At 33.6% G+C, this 14,529-nt stretch overlaps 1 protein-coding gene across 1 annotated transcript; it reads left to right on the top strand.

The window, feature by feature from the left end:
* On the top strand, window positions 470-1,758 carry LOC18611556 (protein SENSITIVE TO PROTON RHIZOTOXICITY 1). The gene has a single exon (XM_018114429.1). It carries the CDS (start codon window positions 510-512, stop codon window positions 1,563-1,565), a length of 1,056 nt encoding a protein of 351 aa, XP_017969918.1. The 5' UTR covers window positions 470-509; the 3' UTR covers window positions 1,566-1,758.

Raw genomic sequence — 14,529 nt, 5'->3', positions numbered from 1 at the left:
CGTCTTTTCGATAAGACGTTGGTCTTCGGCTTTGATTCTTGCCTTTGCTCAACCGTTCCCATTTACGGTCGTAATCCCTCGCGTCATCCACACTATCATTTCCGCTACAAAACGACGTGCTAGTCTTCTTGGACAGGCTGGCAAACTCAATTTCGATGCTTTCAATTGGTTTAGCCAATTTTTCTTCGTAATATATCTTAAAATTATGTTTCGGTGGCCAGCCAAAACAGAATTTCTGGTTCTTGCTCTTTTATTTTACTCAATTATTCGACTAGATCCAAGAAAAGTATACGTTCCAGTCCAATAATGGCCCCAGTGGTTTCCCTGGCCCATGGCCGCCAATCGACTGTTTAAGCGGTCAAGATGTAATCTGAAACCCGCACGTGTCAATCCCAGCGTGCATTTCTAGTGTTGCTCTTTTGTCTTTTTCAGTCAAATATAATGACAAAGCTTTTACTCTGTTATTTTTGTTTAAGCTTATCGAACTTCACTTCTGCGCAAAAAAAAAAATGTCGAATCTCGGAGAACCTTTTCGGATCTCGCCGGAACATCCCAGCGGCGGAAGACCCTCTCTCCGGCAACAAGAAACCTTCGGCCATGCCGATCCGCGTGTCCCACTTCTAAACCTTTCAACGGTTAAAACGAGAATGGATTCCCTGCAACACTTCCTATCTCAATCGGTCAACACAAACACTTTGGTCTCCAAAGATGAGATGGATCTCGTCTCCTCTGAAATCGCGTCCGCCATCCACCAAATCATCGTCAACGGTGCGGCCCTCCTCTCTTGCGCCCAAAAAGCCCATTACCCAAACCCGACTCCAATCCGGAACCCGACTCCAGAACCGAAACTCGAGGTCGACGATTACGATGAAGGAGAGTCCGAGATAATCGAGTTAGATGCGGTCGAGTTGCTGTCGGAACATTTACATTTCTGCGAAATTTGCGGTAAAGGGTTCAAGCGCGACGCCAATTTACGGATGCATATGAGAGCTCATGGGAATCAGTATAAAACTCCCGAGGCGTTAGCGAAAAAAACAGGTAATAAAGGGGAAGTGAAGAATTGGGGTCGGAAAACCCGGTTTTCGTGCCCCTATGATGGGTGTAACAGGAACAAGAAACATGACAAGTTTAGGCCGTTGAAATCTGTTATTTGTGTAAGGAATCATTTCAAGAGAAGCCATTGTCCGAAAATGTATGGTTGTAATAAGTGTCATAAGAAGAGTTTTTCGGTTTTTACTGATTTGAAGAGTCATTTGAAGCATTGTGGAGGTGGGGAAGAGAGTAAGAAGTGGAAGTGTAGTTGTGGGAATAGCTTTTCTAGGAAAGATAAGCTTTTCGGACACGTGTCGTTGTTTGAAGGGCACATGCCAGCTGTTATGGAGGAGGAGGATCGGAAGTTGAAAGGAGTGGTAGCAATGGAGGAAGATGAGGAAAAGGAGGAGGAGTTGATGGAGAGGGAGGGGTGGTTGGAAGATGGGTTTTTTGATGGTTTGCTTGATGGGTTTGGCTCTTTTGAGGATTACTGTTTGCAAGATGTGTTGGCACCGTCGCTTGATGGGTTGTAGCATTTTGGCAAGGGCATGATATAGGTAAATTTTGTTTTCTTATATGTTCATGTGTATGTTTGTTGTAATTCTTTGTAATAAGACTGTAGGTATTTATTTTTCCAATAATCCCCCTTAACTTCTTGTGACAATAGCATGTTCTTCCTAGTGTTCGTTTACTTGCAGAAATAAAGAATGGATGATGTTTGATTAATGTGGCTGTTGATTCCTTGTGGATAAATATAGTTTCATCAATGTTGTGACTTGCAGATTGAATGTTCTAGCTTGTATAGCCTTTTGACATAAGAGAGTATAGTGGTTGATATACTTGGTGTAAATTGTACGGCTGAGAAAGTTCATTTTGATCTTTAAAACTTCAAATTAGAGAATGAATTATGGAGAGTTAAAGGCATCCAATTATAGTTGTAGAATTATGTTAGTGCTCTTTTGTCCCCACTAATTTTTCAACTTGGTAGGCTTATGGATAGTGAGTTTCACTAGCTATCTATTTACTAGAGATCGGCTAATATGGATTGGAAGAATTTTGGAGGAACAAGTCTCTTCTATCTGTCTGTCTTTTTTTTCTCTTATTATTTTAAGTTTTGTTCAGATACATTTTGATTAGGCAGAGGAAGGGGTGGGGGGGAGCTGAACCTTGGTCCTTGACCTCGCACACAACCACTAAGTGAAGCTTAGACTCATAAAATCTATGCTTTGGATTGTACCCGTACTTTTCCTGTTTAGCTGGATGCTTCATGGAATCTCTTAAGGAGCCCAATATAATGAATGAAGTTGCTTTTGAGCTGCTTTGATCAAGATATGATTACATGATACGATGCCATTAGTGAGGATCTATTTCTTTAGATCTTTTGGTCCTCAATTGAATGGAATGAAAAAAATGGATTCTTGTATCCAACCCCAACTAGTTTGGAATTCAGGCCTAGTTGAGTTGTGGAATTTGGTCCAAAAGAAGAGATCAAGAGATGCACAGACTTCCAAGTTTCCCAATGTTTGAATCCTTGACATAATTTTGCTGATAAACTCTTGTTACATTGAATTTCCAATTGTTTGAGATGATTTTCATTTCATATCAAGAAATGAGATTAACGGCTGGATGAGGAGCTGCAAGTTTTCCTGTTCGGTTTAGTTCTTGCCCATAGTTTCATTGGCTTCATGTTCACCCTAGGGCTTCTCATTGTGGCCATATTCAGGTTCCTATAAATAAACCATTAAATATAATGTGTTCAAACTCTTTGTATGGTGTTTCGATACTTTTGTTTTTGGGGAAATATACTGTGTATGCCATTTAAAATTTTCTTGGACATCACTATCAGCATGGAAGAACTAGGCCTGGTGGTGCTGTTATGATTGAGAGGTTAATTTTGGTATTTAGAACCCATCTTTTTTTACCTGTCTTGCTGTTTGTTGGTTTCAGTGAAAGCTACGTCTGAACTCTGAACTGTATATGACGGTTATCTTGAGATAGTTGGCTGAGAATACCAGGCTCGATAAGTTTCAGAGTTTGCATTCCTCTTTGATGATGGGAATGGCCTTCCCTTTCCTTCTTTGCCAATTCTATCATTTTCCTCCCGGGCAAAATATTAAAATAAGGAGAGTCCTTTGCTACGTGTGCACTGCTGCACAAATTTGTCTTTGGGATACAACAAAAGTTTGATGAAATCTGTACTGCGACATGGTCTCAATCAACGGTTCCAAGGGTTCAGTAACTCTCTGACCATGTTTTGATAGAACAGAGATGAAAGTTGCTTGCTGAACAATCCCTAAAATAAAAAGAAAAACATTCTGTTTCTTGCATTGCAAGTCTATGCAGAGAAAGTTGTTGTAAACTGGGTGTATAATCCCTGCAAGTCGATGAAGATTCTTTACGGAGAATTAATGGGATCAATCCTTAAATACAGTGTACTTAGGTATTTGAAACAGAAATATCCAAGCATCTACTATCTTTAATATATGGAACAGTTCACCAAAAGGGCCATCTGTAGATTCTCTACCAACCAATCACTCTGTATCCCAATTGCAATCACCCACGAGTCTTGTAAACAGAGTAGTATTCATGTTTCCATGTGAATATCTATATAGTGTTTCATATAATATTATTATGAAAATTAATTTTAAGGATTCTCCTCTTTCGGCCTTCTAGGCAGTTTAATAGAACTAAAAATACATTAGAGAAAATGAATGTTCTTGTCCTTCAATTTGGCTACAACTTTACTATCAGGAATTCTAAATGTTCTGGAAGTATGGAACCATATTCCTAATTGCAGTCCATGCTTTTCGAATCCAAAGTCTGGTTTTACCTTGACAGTCATCAATCAAAGCTTTTCTTCCATTTTTGATTCAGGCTAAGACACATGTGGGTGATCTATCACTCACGTGTCTGTGTCGAGCTTGCATCATAGCTTTAGTCGTACAACATCACTTGGTAACAATATCCCTTAGCCATGAACGACAAGTTGAAGAAAATATTTTGGTCAATTAAATGATCACGGGAATGCCACTTCTTATATGATGCTTAAATTTAACCCTTCTCCACTTTCATTTCTGCAGCACTCGAAGTTAGAAGAGAAAAATCCCGTTTGATTTGTATACAAGGCCGTGAATTCTGAGAAGAAAATTAGATTGAATTCTCCTTGATAGGAAGCAAGTTGGATCATGTTTATATACATATCTGTCTTCATGCCGCAGATACTGCGACTAGCTGTCAATTCAATTTGGTCATTTTATGTTAGCTTGCTAGTTACTTGCTAGGAGTTTTGATTGTGAAAGAAGAAAGATTGGAGCCTTAAGTTAGCAGCTTTGCCCGAATTAATCATGACAGTATCAATTGAAGCTTTAGCAATGGCAGGGGTTGATTATAATGAATGGGTTTGGATATTGAAAAGTGGGAAGCTGATGATGATTCGGAATGGCCTCCTCGGCATTTACTAGCAGAAGAGGAAGAAGAAGAGGAACCGGAAAGGGTTGCGAAACGTGGCTTTCAAGTCACCGGCACTAGCTCGCTAACCCACTCTTCGGAAGATTTTGATGGCGATTCTGATGACATTAACGCCAGCAAAGGCGCCACTCTAGAATGCAGCTGTGGAAGAGTGTCTCAAGGAAGGGCATTGGTTGAGAGGATAATACATTGCTTAAGGTCAACAAAGCCGATGGTCAGATACATCATGGGCTATTAATGATTGCAAGCATTGTTCGGAGGAAGAGATTTCTAAAGTCATCTTGATGCCATGCCATGAAAACAAACTTGATTCCGATTACTTCTTAATTAATTCTTATCATCAAATTGAATGCAATGAACATGTGTGAACTATGAAGCTCGTAAAAACCATTTCCTTGCTCATGGCTGATGAACTGAATAACCATACCCATTGCAACCTTTTTATTGATTAAGTAACATCTTTAACCAGTTTAAAGATGATAAATCTTATGGATAGAGAATGATAAATTACAATTGTTCTAATGCATTTTTTATAATTAAATTTTATGATATCTACTACGCGAGTTTCATAAAAAATTAAATAAATCACACGTATCATTGATTGTAATTAAATAATTATAAAAAAATATAACAAAAGAATTTGTTCTAAATATATAAAAATCCCAACTTCTTTTATATTCTTCTAATGTTGAAAATGATTTTAAATTTCAAACCAAAGGAAAATACAAGAGCAGGTTGCTCTAAAAGCATGATTAAGATTACATTGGCAAATTCAATTCAATATATCCCAAATTTTTGTCATGGACTATATGATTTCTAGCTATTATTGAAAGAGCTCTTTCATGTTTTCAAGCACATTTATTTATTTCTCCCTAACAATTGAAAATTGAAAATAACCCAAATCCCACAAAAAATTTGCTTAATAATCTGGTGTTTCGTTATTCCTATTTAGGGGCTGTAGTTTATAGCTGTCAACTTCTTTTTTGTTTCTTAGTTAATATCCATGTACTTCAATTTCTCGAAAAAAATAAAAGATCAGCTAACTATATACATGCATCATTGCTATAATCAGTGATGGAGTCAGAATTTCATGTTTGAAAGAGCAAAGATTCAAGAGTGTCAACATTTTGTGAAAGACCCTTTTTCTTAAAATAAGATTCAAGTCTCCTAATGACAATCGATTTTCATAATTCAAAAATTTTTTAAATTATTCAAAGGAATCAATCTTAATAATTTACTTAAAATATTTAACTACTATAATCATAAAGAATTTAATAACGACAATAATCTCAATTCCTAGATAAACTTTAACAACAAACAAAAATTAACAAATATAATAACAAAAATCTTAATGGGACGCAATACCCTAAAAAATATTAAGTGCTATCAATAAACAATTCAATGAGAAGCAATTCCTAAAATTAATCACAAAAATTAAATATAATATCAATAAACAATTCAATGAGGAAACAATTCTTAAATAAAAAATTTAATTGTTTACAAGAATCTAAGCAAAAAAAAAATTATAGGAAAGCAATTAAGCAATCCCTAAATAAATAAGTAATAATTAACTGTAAGTGGTTAATTAAATCCTTATTTTGTTGCTTTCAACAAAAAATGACTAAGACGATAAATTTTAAATTAAAATCACTAAATAGAAACTATTAAATTAAGAAAAAGTTTAAAGTTGAAAATATTAAAAATAAAATAACAGTAAATAAACTAAATTTATCAATTATTGTAACATGAAATTTAAGTTATAGACTATAGGTTTTATGCACAGAAAAAGCTCAAACAAAAAAGTTTAAGAAAAAAAAATGGCTTTTTGTTTCTATTTGGAAAGAAAAAAGAGAGAACAAGAGGTGATAGTTGTAAGGTTTTGAGAAGTGAGGTTTGGGTATAATTCTATTGTAATAGGTTTTATTTTAGTTCTAAGTCTATTAAAATTAATTCTTGAATAATTATTGCGGGACATTTCACCAAATAAAAAATTATTTACAAATAAATTTTAAAAATTTTAAAAAAATAAAAATATATTAAAAAATTTTAAAATTTTAATAGATACGAAATAAAAAATTTTCAAAAAAAATAAAATAAATATAAAAATTTTAAAATTGTTAGGGGGAGCGGGACCCTCCGGCTTTGGCTATAATCAACACATCAGTTCCATAGTTGGGCTCGTGCGGCTGACATTAAAATCAGCATTGAACAATGTTTTCGCAGTCAATTAATAAGACTCCTGATCAGTCACGATTCACCAGAACAGTGCTTTTATTATGATGTTTATGTCAACTCCGAATCTGTTCTTCCTTGTCTCTCTTTTCTAGTCTTGAATGTTGGATGAACCTTTGGTTTGGGAACTCATAATTTTCTTCTTCGTTCATGATACATGTGTGTTGAAATTAATCACATCTATATTCTATCGGTCTATGTTATTGTAAAGACTAATTAGAAAATCATTGTTGAAGAATACTAAGACAAGTGGAATTGGAAAGTCATTGTTGAATAATGAAGAGTCAATTAAGTATATATAGATATTGGCAACAGTTAATTAAACAGACAAGGTTGACTATTTGTTAATTGCTTAATCTGATTAAAGGCAGTTAGCATGCTTGGCAGAAAAACACGCATGTGTTTGAAGGTTTACCCCTGAGAGACAAAAAGAAGTTTTCGTGTCTTTGAACCACAGCTTGGCCAAAGATTTCAAAACTTCAGTACACCCCTGCCTATGCCATCTATACACATTTACAACATTTTCCAACATGTTAAAAGTTGTCAAATTGGTAATAGCGGAAAAGCTTACATTTGCACGACCTATTTATTACATAAGCTACAAGATATATATGATATATGTAGAACAGCTTATTTAATTAAGTCATGATTAATCAATTAATTCATAAATTTTTTACATGTGTCAAAAATAATCATATTCAAATTATAATCATGTCAACCTAATTATGGTTAAAAAAATTGTTTAAACATGTTTATTGATTGTGAGTACTTATTTATTTGTACATATATGTTGAAGTTTCTAATGCAAATAAAAACTATAATAAAAAAAATTTGTGATGATCCTTATTGTAAATTTTCTACAATACTAAAATCGCAATTTGTCAACATGATTTAAGAAAGGAGTTTTATGTTGTTTTTTTATATATATAACTTTAAATTACAGAATTAAAAGAAGTTTTTCTCATCTAAAACATCTTTTTCTTTTTCCAACATTCGGATTTGAAATTTCAAGTTTTTTTAACCATTTTAATGTCTACATGAAAATTAGAAATGAGTTTTATAATCTTATTTATATTATTCCCCGCCCTTCAAATTCCTTCAAGCCATAAAATCCTAAAATTTATAATCTAATTAAGGAACATGTTGTTTATCTCATTAGTTACGTCAGGCATAGGGACAAATAATCTTTCATATGTTTAATATGTAACGTAGGCATATGTTTCTCATTCTTTACACCTGAGTGCCTTGAAGAGAGAATCAGTTAATTACAGCTATCAAGCTGCTTAGCATCATGTTGACTTTCCCAAATCACGAGAATTGTCCAGCAGGCAAAAGACTTGGGATGCTTTGGTCAAACGTACAATCACGAGAATGTTACTTCATTTATGAATTAATAAGGTAATATACTCTCAAATTAAAACACTTTTATCCCTTTACTTTCTCTATTTTTCCCAGGGAAACATCCGCTCCACCTCTGGAGGCTAGCCCCTTAGTTTGGAGAAGAAAGTCAATCTGCATGCAGGGAATAAACAGCCTATAAATACAACATATCTGGTCATTTTAAAACCATCAAGCCATGCGAGTTCTATTAGAATCATACTTAATATCTAAAGGAACTGAAGTTTTTAGACATTCTAGCTACGCTTTACATAAAATCATGTCAGTTTCAATAGAAGCTTTAGCAGTGGCGAGGGTGGATTACATAGAATGGGGATTGGATATTGATGAGTGGGAACGTGATGACGAGCCGCCTCCGCCGCATTTACTGGCAGACGGGGAAAAAGGAGTAGAAGAATTCGTGAAAGGCCATGTTAAGCAAGACTGTTGTATCAACAATTCAAGTTTGCCACGCTACCATTGCAGAGAACGAGTCACTGAGCTTCGCTCTGCAACAGTGGTTTAACGGAGAAGTACGATTGAGAATATATGGTTCTATTTGATGTCAATAGAAAAGATGGTGCGAACCATGATAAAGCTGCTGATGATTTCATGTATGGAAAGAAGAGTAAACAATAGATGAACTGCAATATCTTTAGCTCCATTCTTTTTTGTAACCAATTTTGAAGAGCTTTAATTTGTTTCTTTCGCTTTTTCATTTTTTGTTAAATTCTTTCGATGTACATTCAATCATTAATTGTTAGTTCAATCCTGATCAATGTCAAATTGGCGGGCGTTTTGTAACAGTGAAAAATCTGTCCTAAATTCCCAGATGAATTAAAAAAAAACTTCAAAATCAAATTTCTCCAAGCTTTTGCCTTTTATCTTGGTGAAGCCCCAGGACGGAAAACTGCTCTCTCTCTCTCTCTCTCTCTCTATTTTCTGCTATATTGTTTAGCCTTATTTGCTTCAGGGGATCATGTATTTCAAGTTTCGTTTTATTTTGGAGGTTTGAGTTTTTTGTTTTTTTTTTTTGTCTTCTTTAGTTATATTTGAGGTTTAGGTTTTCTTCCCCACGTTTATATCCTACGTACTTCCGATTTGAATGATACTTTTACCTTTGGTTGGATAAAAAATCTGGCCATTCAACAAATTAAACATTATATTATATTACAATTACGAATTTTTTGAACCCTAATGATAGAACAACAGAATAAAAATAGTGTGTTTTGATTCTTTAAAGATTATTACATATTAAGATTTTAATTTATGGGTTTAAAATTTTAGATGGAGTGATTCTTTAATTTTTTGTTACATTATTGTAGACACCTAAAAATAATAATAAATTTTAAATTTAAATTATAATAAAATAAAATAAAATATAAAAAAATAAATAAAGAAAAATATAATGAAAAAAAAAAGAGAGGTATGGCTGGGCGTACGCCCAACCATCCCTTCATCAACCACCCCACATGATGGGGTTCTGGCCACCAACTCTCTGGTGTCAGAACCCCATCGTCGGGTTGTCCAAATTTTTGGACAACCCGACTTTTTAAGGATCCTGTAAAACCAAGGAAACACCAAGGGGAAACAAAAAATCGAAGATCAAAAAATCCATCAGCAGAAGCTACCTAGCCACACAAAAAACAACAAAAATCAATCAATCAAAAAGGGGGGAGCCAAAAATCGAATCGGGGTTTCAACGGGGGATTCGGTTCGGTTTGAGAGAGAGAGATCGGTGAGCGGTGAAAGGAAGGTTGGTTCTGTGGAGCGTCGGCCACCGACAGGGGAAGGCCTAAACCTGGCTAGGTCACCGTCGATCGAACCATGGGGTGCCAGATCCGCCGATCGAAAGGGGAGAAGACTTCGAGGGAGAAAGGGAGGAACGTCTGGGCCGTCGGCTAGAGAGAAGCCAAAGGGGACGGGACGCCGGCGCCAACGAAGAGGAAAGGTTTTTCTAGAGAGAAGGCAGAGAGTGGCGGCTAGAGAGAGAAAAAGAAATTGGAAAATGAATAAAAAAAGCTAAAAAATGGTTTTTATACCCAAAGGAAAGAGAGCAAAACGGTGCCGTTTCATCGTTGTAGCTGAAGTCGGAGAGTCCAGGCCATAAACGGCGTCGTTTTGAGCAAGCTCCACAGGCACCAAACGGTGCGTTTTGAGATCTGCCTCGTGGGCTTCAAAAAGCAGACCGGGTGTAGTGGACTTGGGCTCCTGCGGGCCACCGAGTTGGGCTAATCCAAGCCCAGAAAGGTAATCCATCTTCCTTGATTTGGGCTTGTCATTTTGGGCTTATTCAATTTATTTAATTATTAGGTAAAAATTAAAAAGAAAACTATAGAATGTTTTTAAAATATATAATAAAAAATTAAAAAAATAAAATAAAATAAAATAAAAAAATACATACATAAATAACAACAATAACAATAATAAGTGAATAAAAAATATTTATGTTATAAATATATTTAGAGGCTTGCAAACAATAAAATAATAATAATAATAATTCATGATACAAATATATATAAAAATAAAAAAATAAATAAAATAATAATAATAATAAATAATATAAATTGAACAATTATTTGAGCATTACCACCTAAAAAGGGGCAAAGAGTTGTCCCTTTCAGGTGGGTCACTTAAAGTGCGGAGTTCGAAACGAATTTTCACCGAAGCGTCGGGATAAATCCGGATTCTATATCCCTATACCCATTAGTCCGAATAAATTTTGTTTTAAAAAAAAATGAATGATAAATAATAATGATGAATAATAACGATAAATATATGAATAAGTCAATAAATTACTTGAAATTATTAAGCATGTTATTATTATCAACCAACTAATTAATAAATACGGTCATATAGGTTTTATCATTTTATACTGTCATTGCATGCCACTCTTATTTTGTAAATGGCGCGAAAATCCCGATGATGGGGATTTCCCCGAGGAGCTCGTAGAGACGAGTTCTTCCGGGGATATCTCTAGGTGAGGAGAATTTCGAGACTTCACCAAAGCGTTGGGATGGTCTTCGAATAATTTTCCAATAAAAGATTACCGACTCCATCATTTAAAATAAACAAGTCATGACATCATTTTACGCTTACATCATGTGCATACGTCAAACCAAATAAAAACTCTTAGTCAGTCAATTTAACAAAAATTTAATTAACACGTAAGGATTAAATTAAAAGTAGGCTATATTAAGATAACTTAAGATTAAATGGTACCGTTCGTGGAACGGGCGCCACGGAGGTGCTAACCCTTCTCCGTGTGTAACCGTACTCCCGAACTCATCTCTAAAAATGTAGACCAGTTCTCGTTCTTTCGACGGGCCTAAAATTAATTTAGGACTTCGTCGATTAAAATCGGATTAATAGGTGACCAATCACACCTTAGATAAAAAAGATTGGTGGCGACTCCTACCAGATTTTTAATTTTCGCCCGCGTCTGGCAGACGAGTTCCCGAACCCGCACGTTACGACAATTATTAATATTTATTTTACGTGTAATTTTGCACGTAAGTAAATTAATTATATGTCAAGTGTCATGAAAAAAGAATAAATATAGTATTTTTATCCTAATTAAGACAATTTGTGCAGAAAAATATATAAAATATAGGTATAATTGGTTTAGAGTTTGAATTCAATAATAAAATTTGTGTTGAAAAAAAGAGTCTTTTGACATCGTGATATTCTGTATTGACAAATTGCTGGAGTGCTGTGTATAAGCAAGCAAACTTAATTAACCAATTCATAAATCTTGACTTCTTTGGTCAAGTGGCTGTGAGATAATGTTCACACTCCTTTATTATTACAAGCATGTGATATTTATCATTCCTAGTGCTCTTTTGGAGATGAAACTTTCTAATAAAATTCCTAATTACTGCTCAAAAGTATAGCTCACGAGAATGTGGCTTTTCTAATGATTTAATTAATTCATATATATATATATATATGCAAATCAATCCGAAAATGATCTTATCAACGTATATGGATCCACCACTTAACAACAAATATCATATTCAATTAGTAAAAAACATGCCTTTCAAAAAAAAAAAAAGAAATATGAATTCATGTATTTTTCTTTTCACAATTATTCCCTGTATTGCATATTAATTTGTTGAAGTATAATTAACAGACTTGACTGGAAAAGGTGACTTATAAGCAATTTCTCGTTTTTTTTTTTAAATTAGTCAAGGCATTTTTCTAGTAGCCAAAATTGGCATATAAATCTTCAAATTACTTCCGTAACTTAAGTTGGTTAAGAAGCGAGCTATCTAGCTTGCGTCATGGCTTCCCTCGACGCTGCTGATTTTTCAAAAGAAAAAAAAAAAATAATTATTATTTTTTTTAAAATTACTTCCTTAACTTAAGTTGGTTGATTTTTTTTTTTTGAAAGTCAGATAATTATATTTCAAAGGAAAAAAGATAAGTATATTCCATTACATCCTTACAAAAAACTTACATTCAAAAAAGGCTACAGGGAACGTGAGTTGAACACTATAAGCTGCTATAATCAATCTATACAGCGATTGTACAATTTTCAAAACAGAGGAGAAACAAACCAGAGTCATCTAGCAAGGGAATTTGATAAGAAAGCAATAGAAGCCAAAATCCATGAAGACTGTAGGTAATCAACAATTGTCAATTGTGTAATACCAAATTGAATTTTACATTTCAATTCTTATGAAAGAATTTCACTAACACTTTTTTATGCATTTTCTTATTTAAATAATCCTTCAAATTAAAATAAACAGTATAATCATAATTACAAAATACATAATAAGATTAAACCAATAAATTTTGCATAATTTTGAAAGATATCATGTGGCAGGACAAGGTAAGTCCATTTAACCCATTGCCAAATTTAGGCCCCGGCCCGTTTTCTTGAAGCCTTGACTTTTTTTAGATGTACATGTAGTAATAGAAAAAAATATATTTTAAGTAAATTATTAAAATTGATTCTTTTGAATAATTTAAAAATTTTGGAATTATGAAAATAAATTGTCATGAAACTTATTTCAAGAAAAAGAATCTTTCACAAAATATTGATATTCTTGAATTTTCGTTTTTTTAAATTTAAAATTCTGACCCTGTGACTGGATATGAAAATTGAAGAATAGGAACAGGAAGACCTAGACTTGCCTTGAGCCTATTTACTTGCATCAAGTGTGGCTCTTCTACCTCCTCTTTTTATTTGCAAAGCCAGATCATAATGGTGTTGACGATCATATTGCTGAAAATGAGCATATCTGACGGAAGAATTATGGGCAAGCAATTGTACCAAAAAGCTCGAACTCGATATATAGTTCACGATGTCTGTGGCGGATAATTTTGTCCTTTGAATTCTAAATCGAACAAAATGTCCATGTCTATCCAATGAGAAATTTTCTGCATTAATTTCCTTCACAATTCCAATGACAAAAAACAGCTTTGACAGATCTTTCTTTCTTTTGTTCATGTTATCCTGTTTTAATTTATCCAAATTTATTATTGATTCATTATTTATTTTTCTCTTTATGGTTTTTATTTCGGAGCCAAACTGAGAATTTCTGTAATTTTCAATGAATACCTATGTTTTTATTTTCTAAGTAATGTAAAGGAAGAATTGTGCGAATATACGCATGGAGAACATGTGAAAACTATTGAAATTTACCAATACTAGGTGCTACAGTAATTTCCTCTGTAAACTAGTCTGATCTCCACTGCTTTACAATGGTGCAACAATTGAATGATCTCTTCTACATGTCTACCCTAATCTTGTAAGGGACATGTTCTACTTTCCGTTTTAAAATTTAGCTGGCTTATTAGATTTGATTGCCATGATAAACCATTCTGACACTTAACATTTTTTATCTTTTACCACGTAAAGTTAGATGCAACTGCTTTACTGCAGTTAAAATTTTCATTGCACTATTTGAAGTGTAATCTTTTAAAATAAATTTAAAATAGATTTGTTCCTAAGGAAGGAAAAAGCCCAAGAAACAACCTAAAACAACAACTCTAGCTAAAACGTTTCGGGCCTGCATAAAACGGAACTTAAAAGGACCAACTATTTTGAGCCCAACACAAAGTAATATCTCAAAATTCGTTTTCCCATATCCCGTATTTTAATTATATGTAAATATAAAATATTAACAATTACATGATAAACATGAATACAATATAATTAAATAAATGAGTTAAAGATCTACACACAATATGATTAACACAGGTTCATTAAATATATCAAATTAAATTTTTTATAATTCGACATGTTTGATAACATGTTTAAACATGATTATCACAATTAACATATAATATGATTAACACATTAAATTTATTTTTAATAAATAATCTATTTAAATTTTTAAATTTAATTTCCTCTCTAAGCTCATTTAAATTCACATCTGTAGATTCTAGAATATTTTTGAAAGGTTAAAAAAG

The sequence above is a fragment of the Theobroma cacao genome, chromosome 1 (assembly GCF_000208745.1).
Source record: "Theobroma cacao cultivar B97-61/B2 chromosome 1, Criollo_cocoa_genome_V2, whole genome shotgun sequence".
NCBI classification, from domain to species: domain Eukaryota; kingdom Viridiplantae; phylum Streptophyta; class Magnoliopsida; order Malvales; family Malvaceae; genus Theobroma; species Theobroma cacao.
Note: the sequence above shows the minus strand (reverse complement) of the source record. Positions and strands in the feature narration are given on the sequence as shown.

Excerpts from the sequence above, each read along its gene's own strand:
- LOC18611556 (XM_018114429.1), top strand. The coding sequence starts at position 510 with ATGTCGAATCTCGGAGAACCTTTTCGGATCTCGCCGGAACATCCCAGC.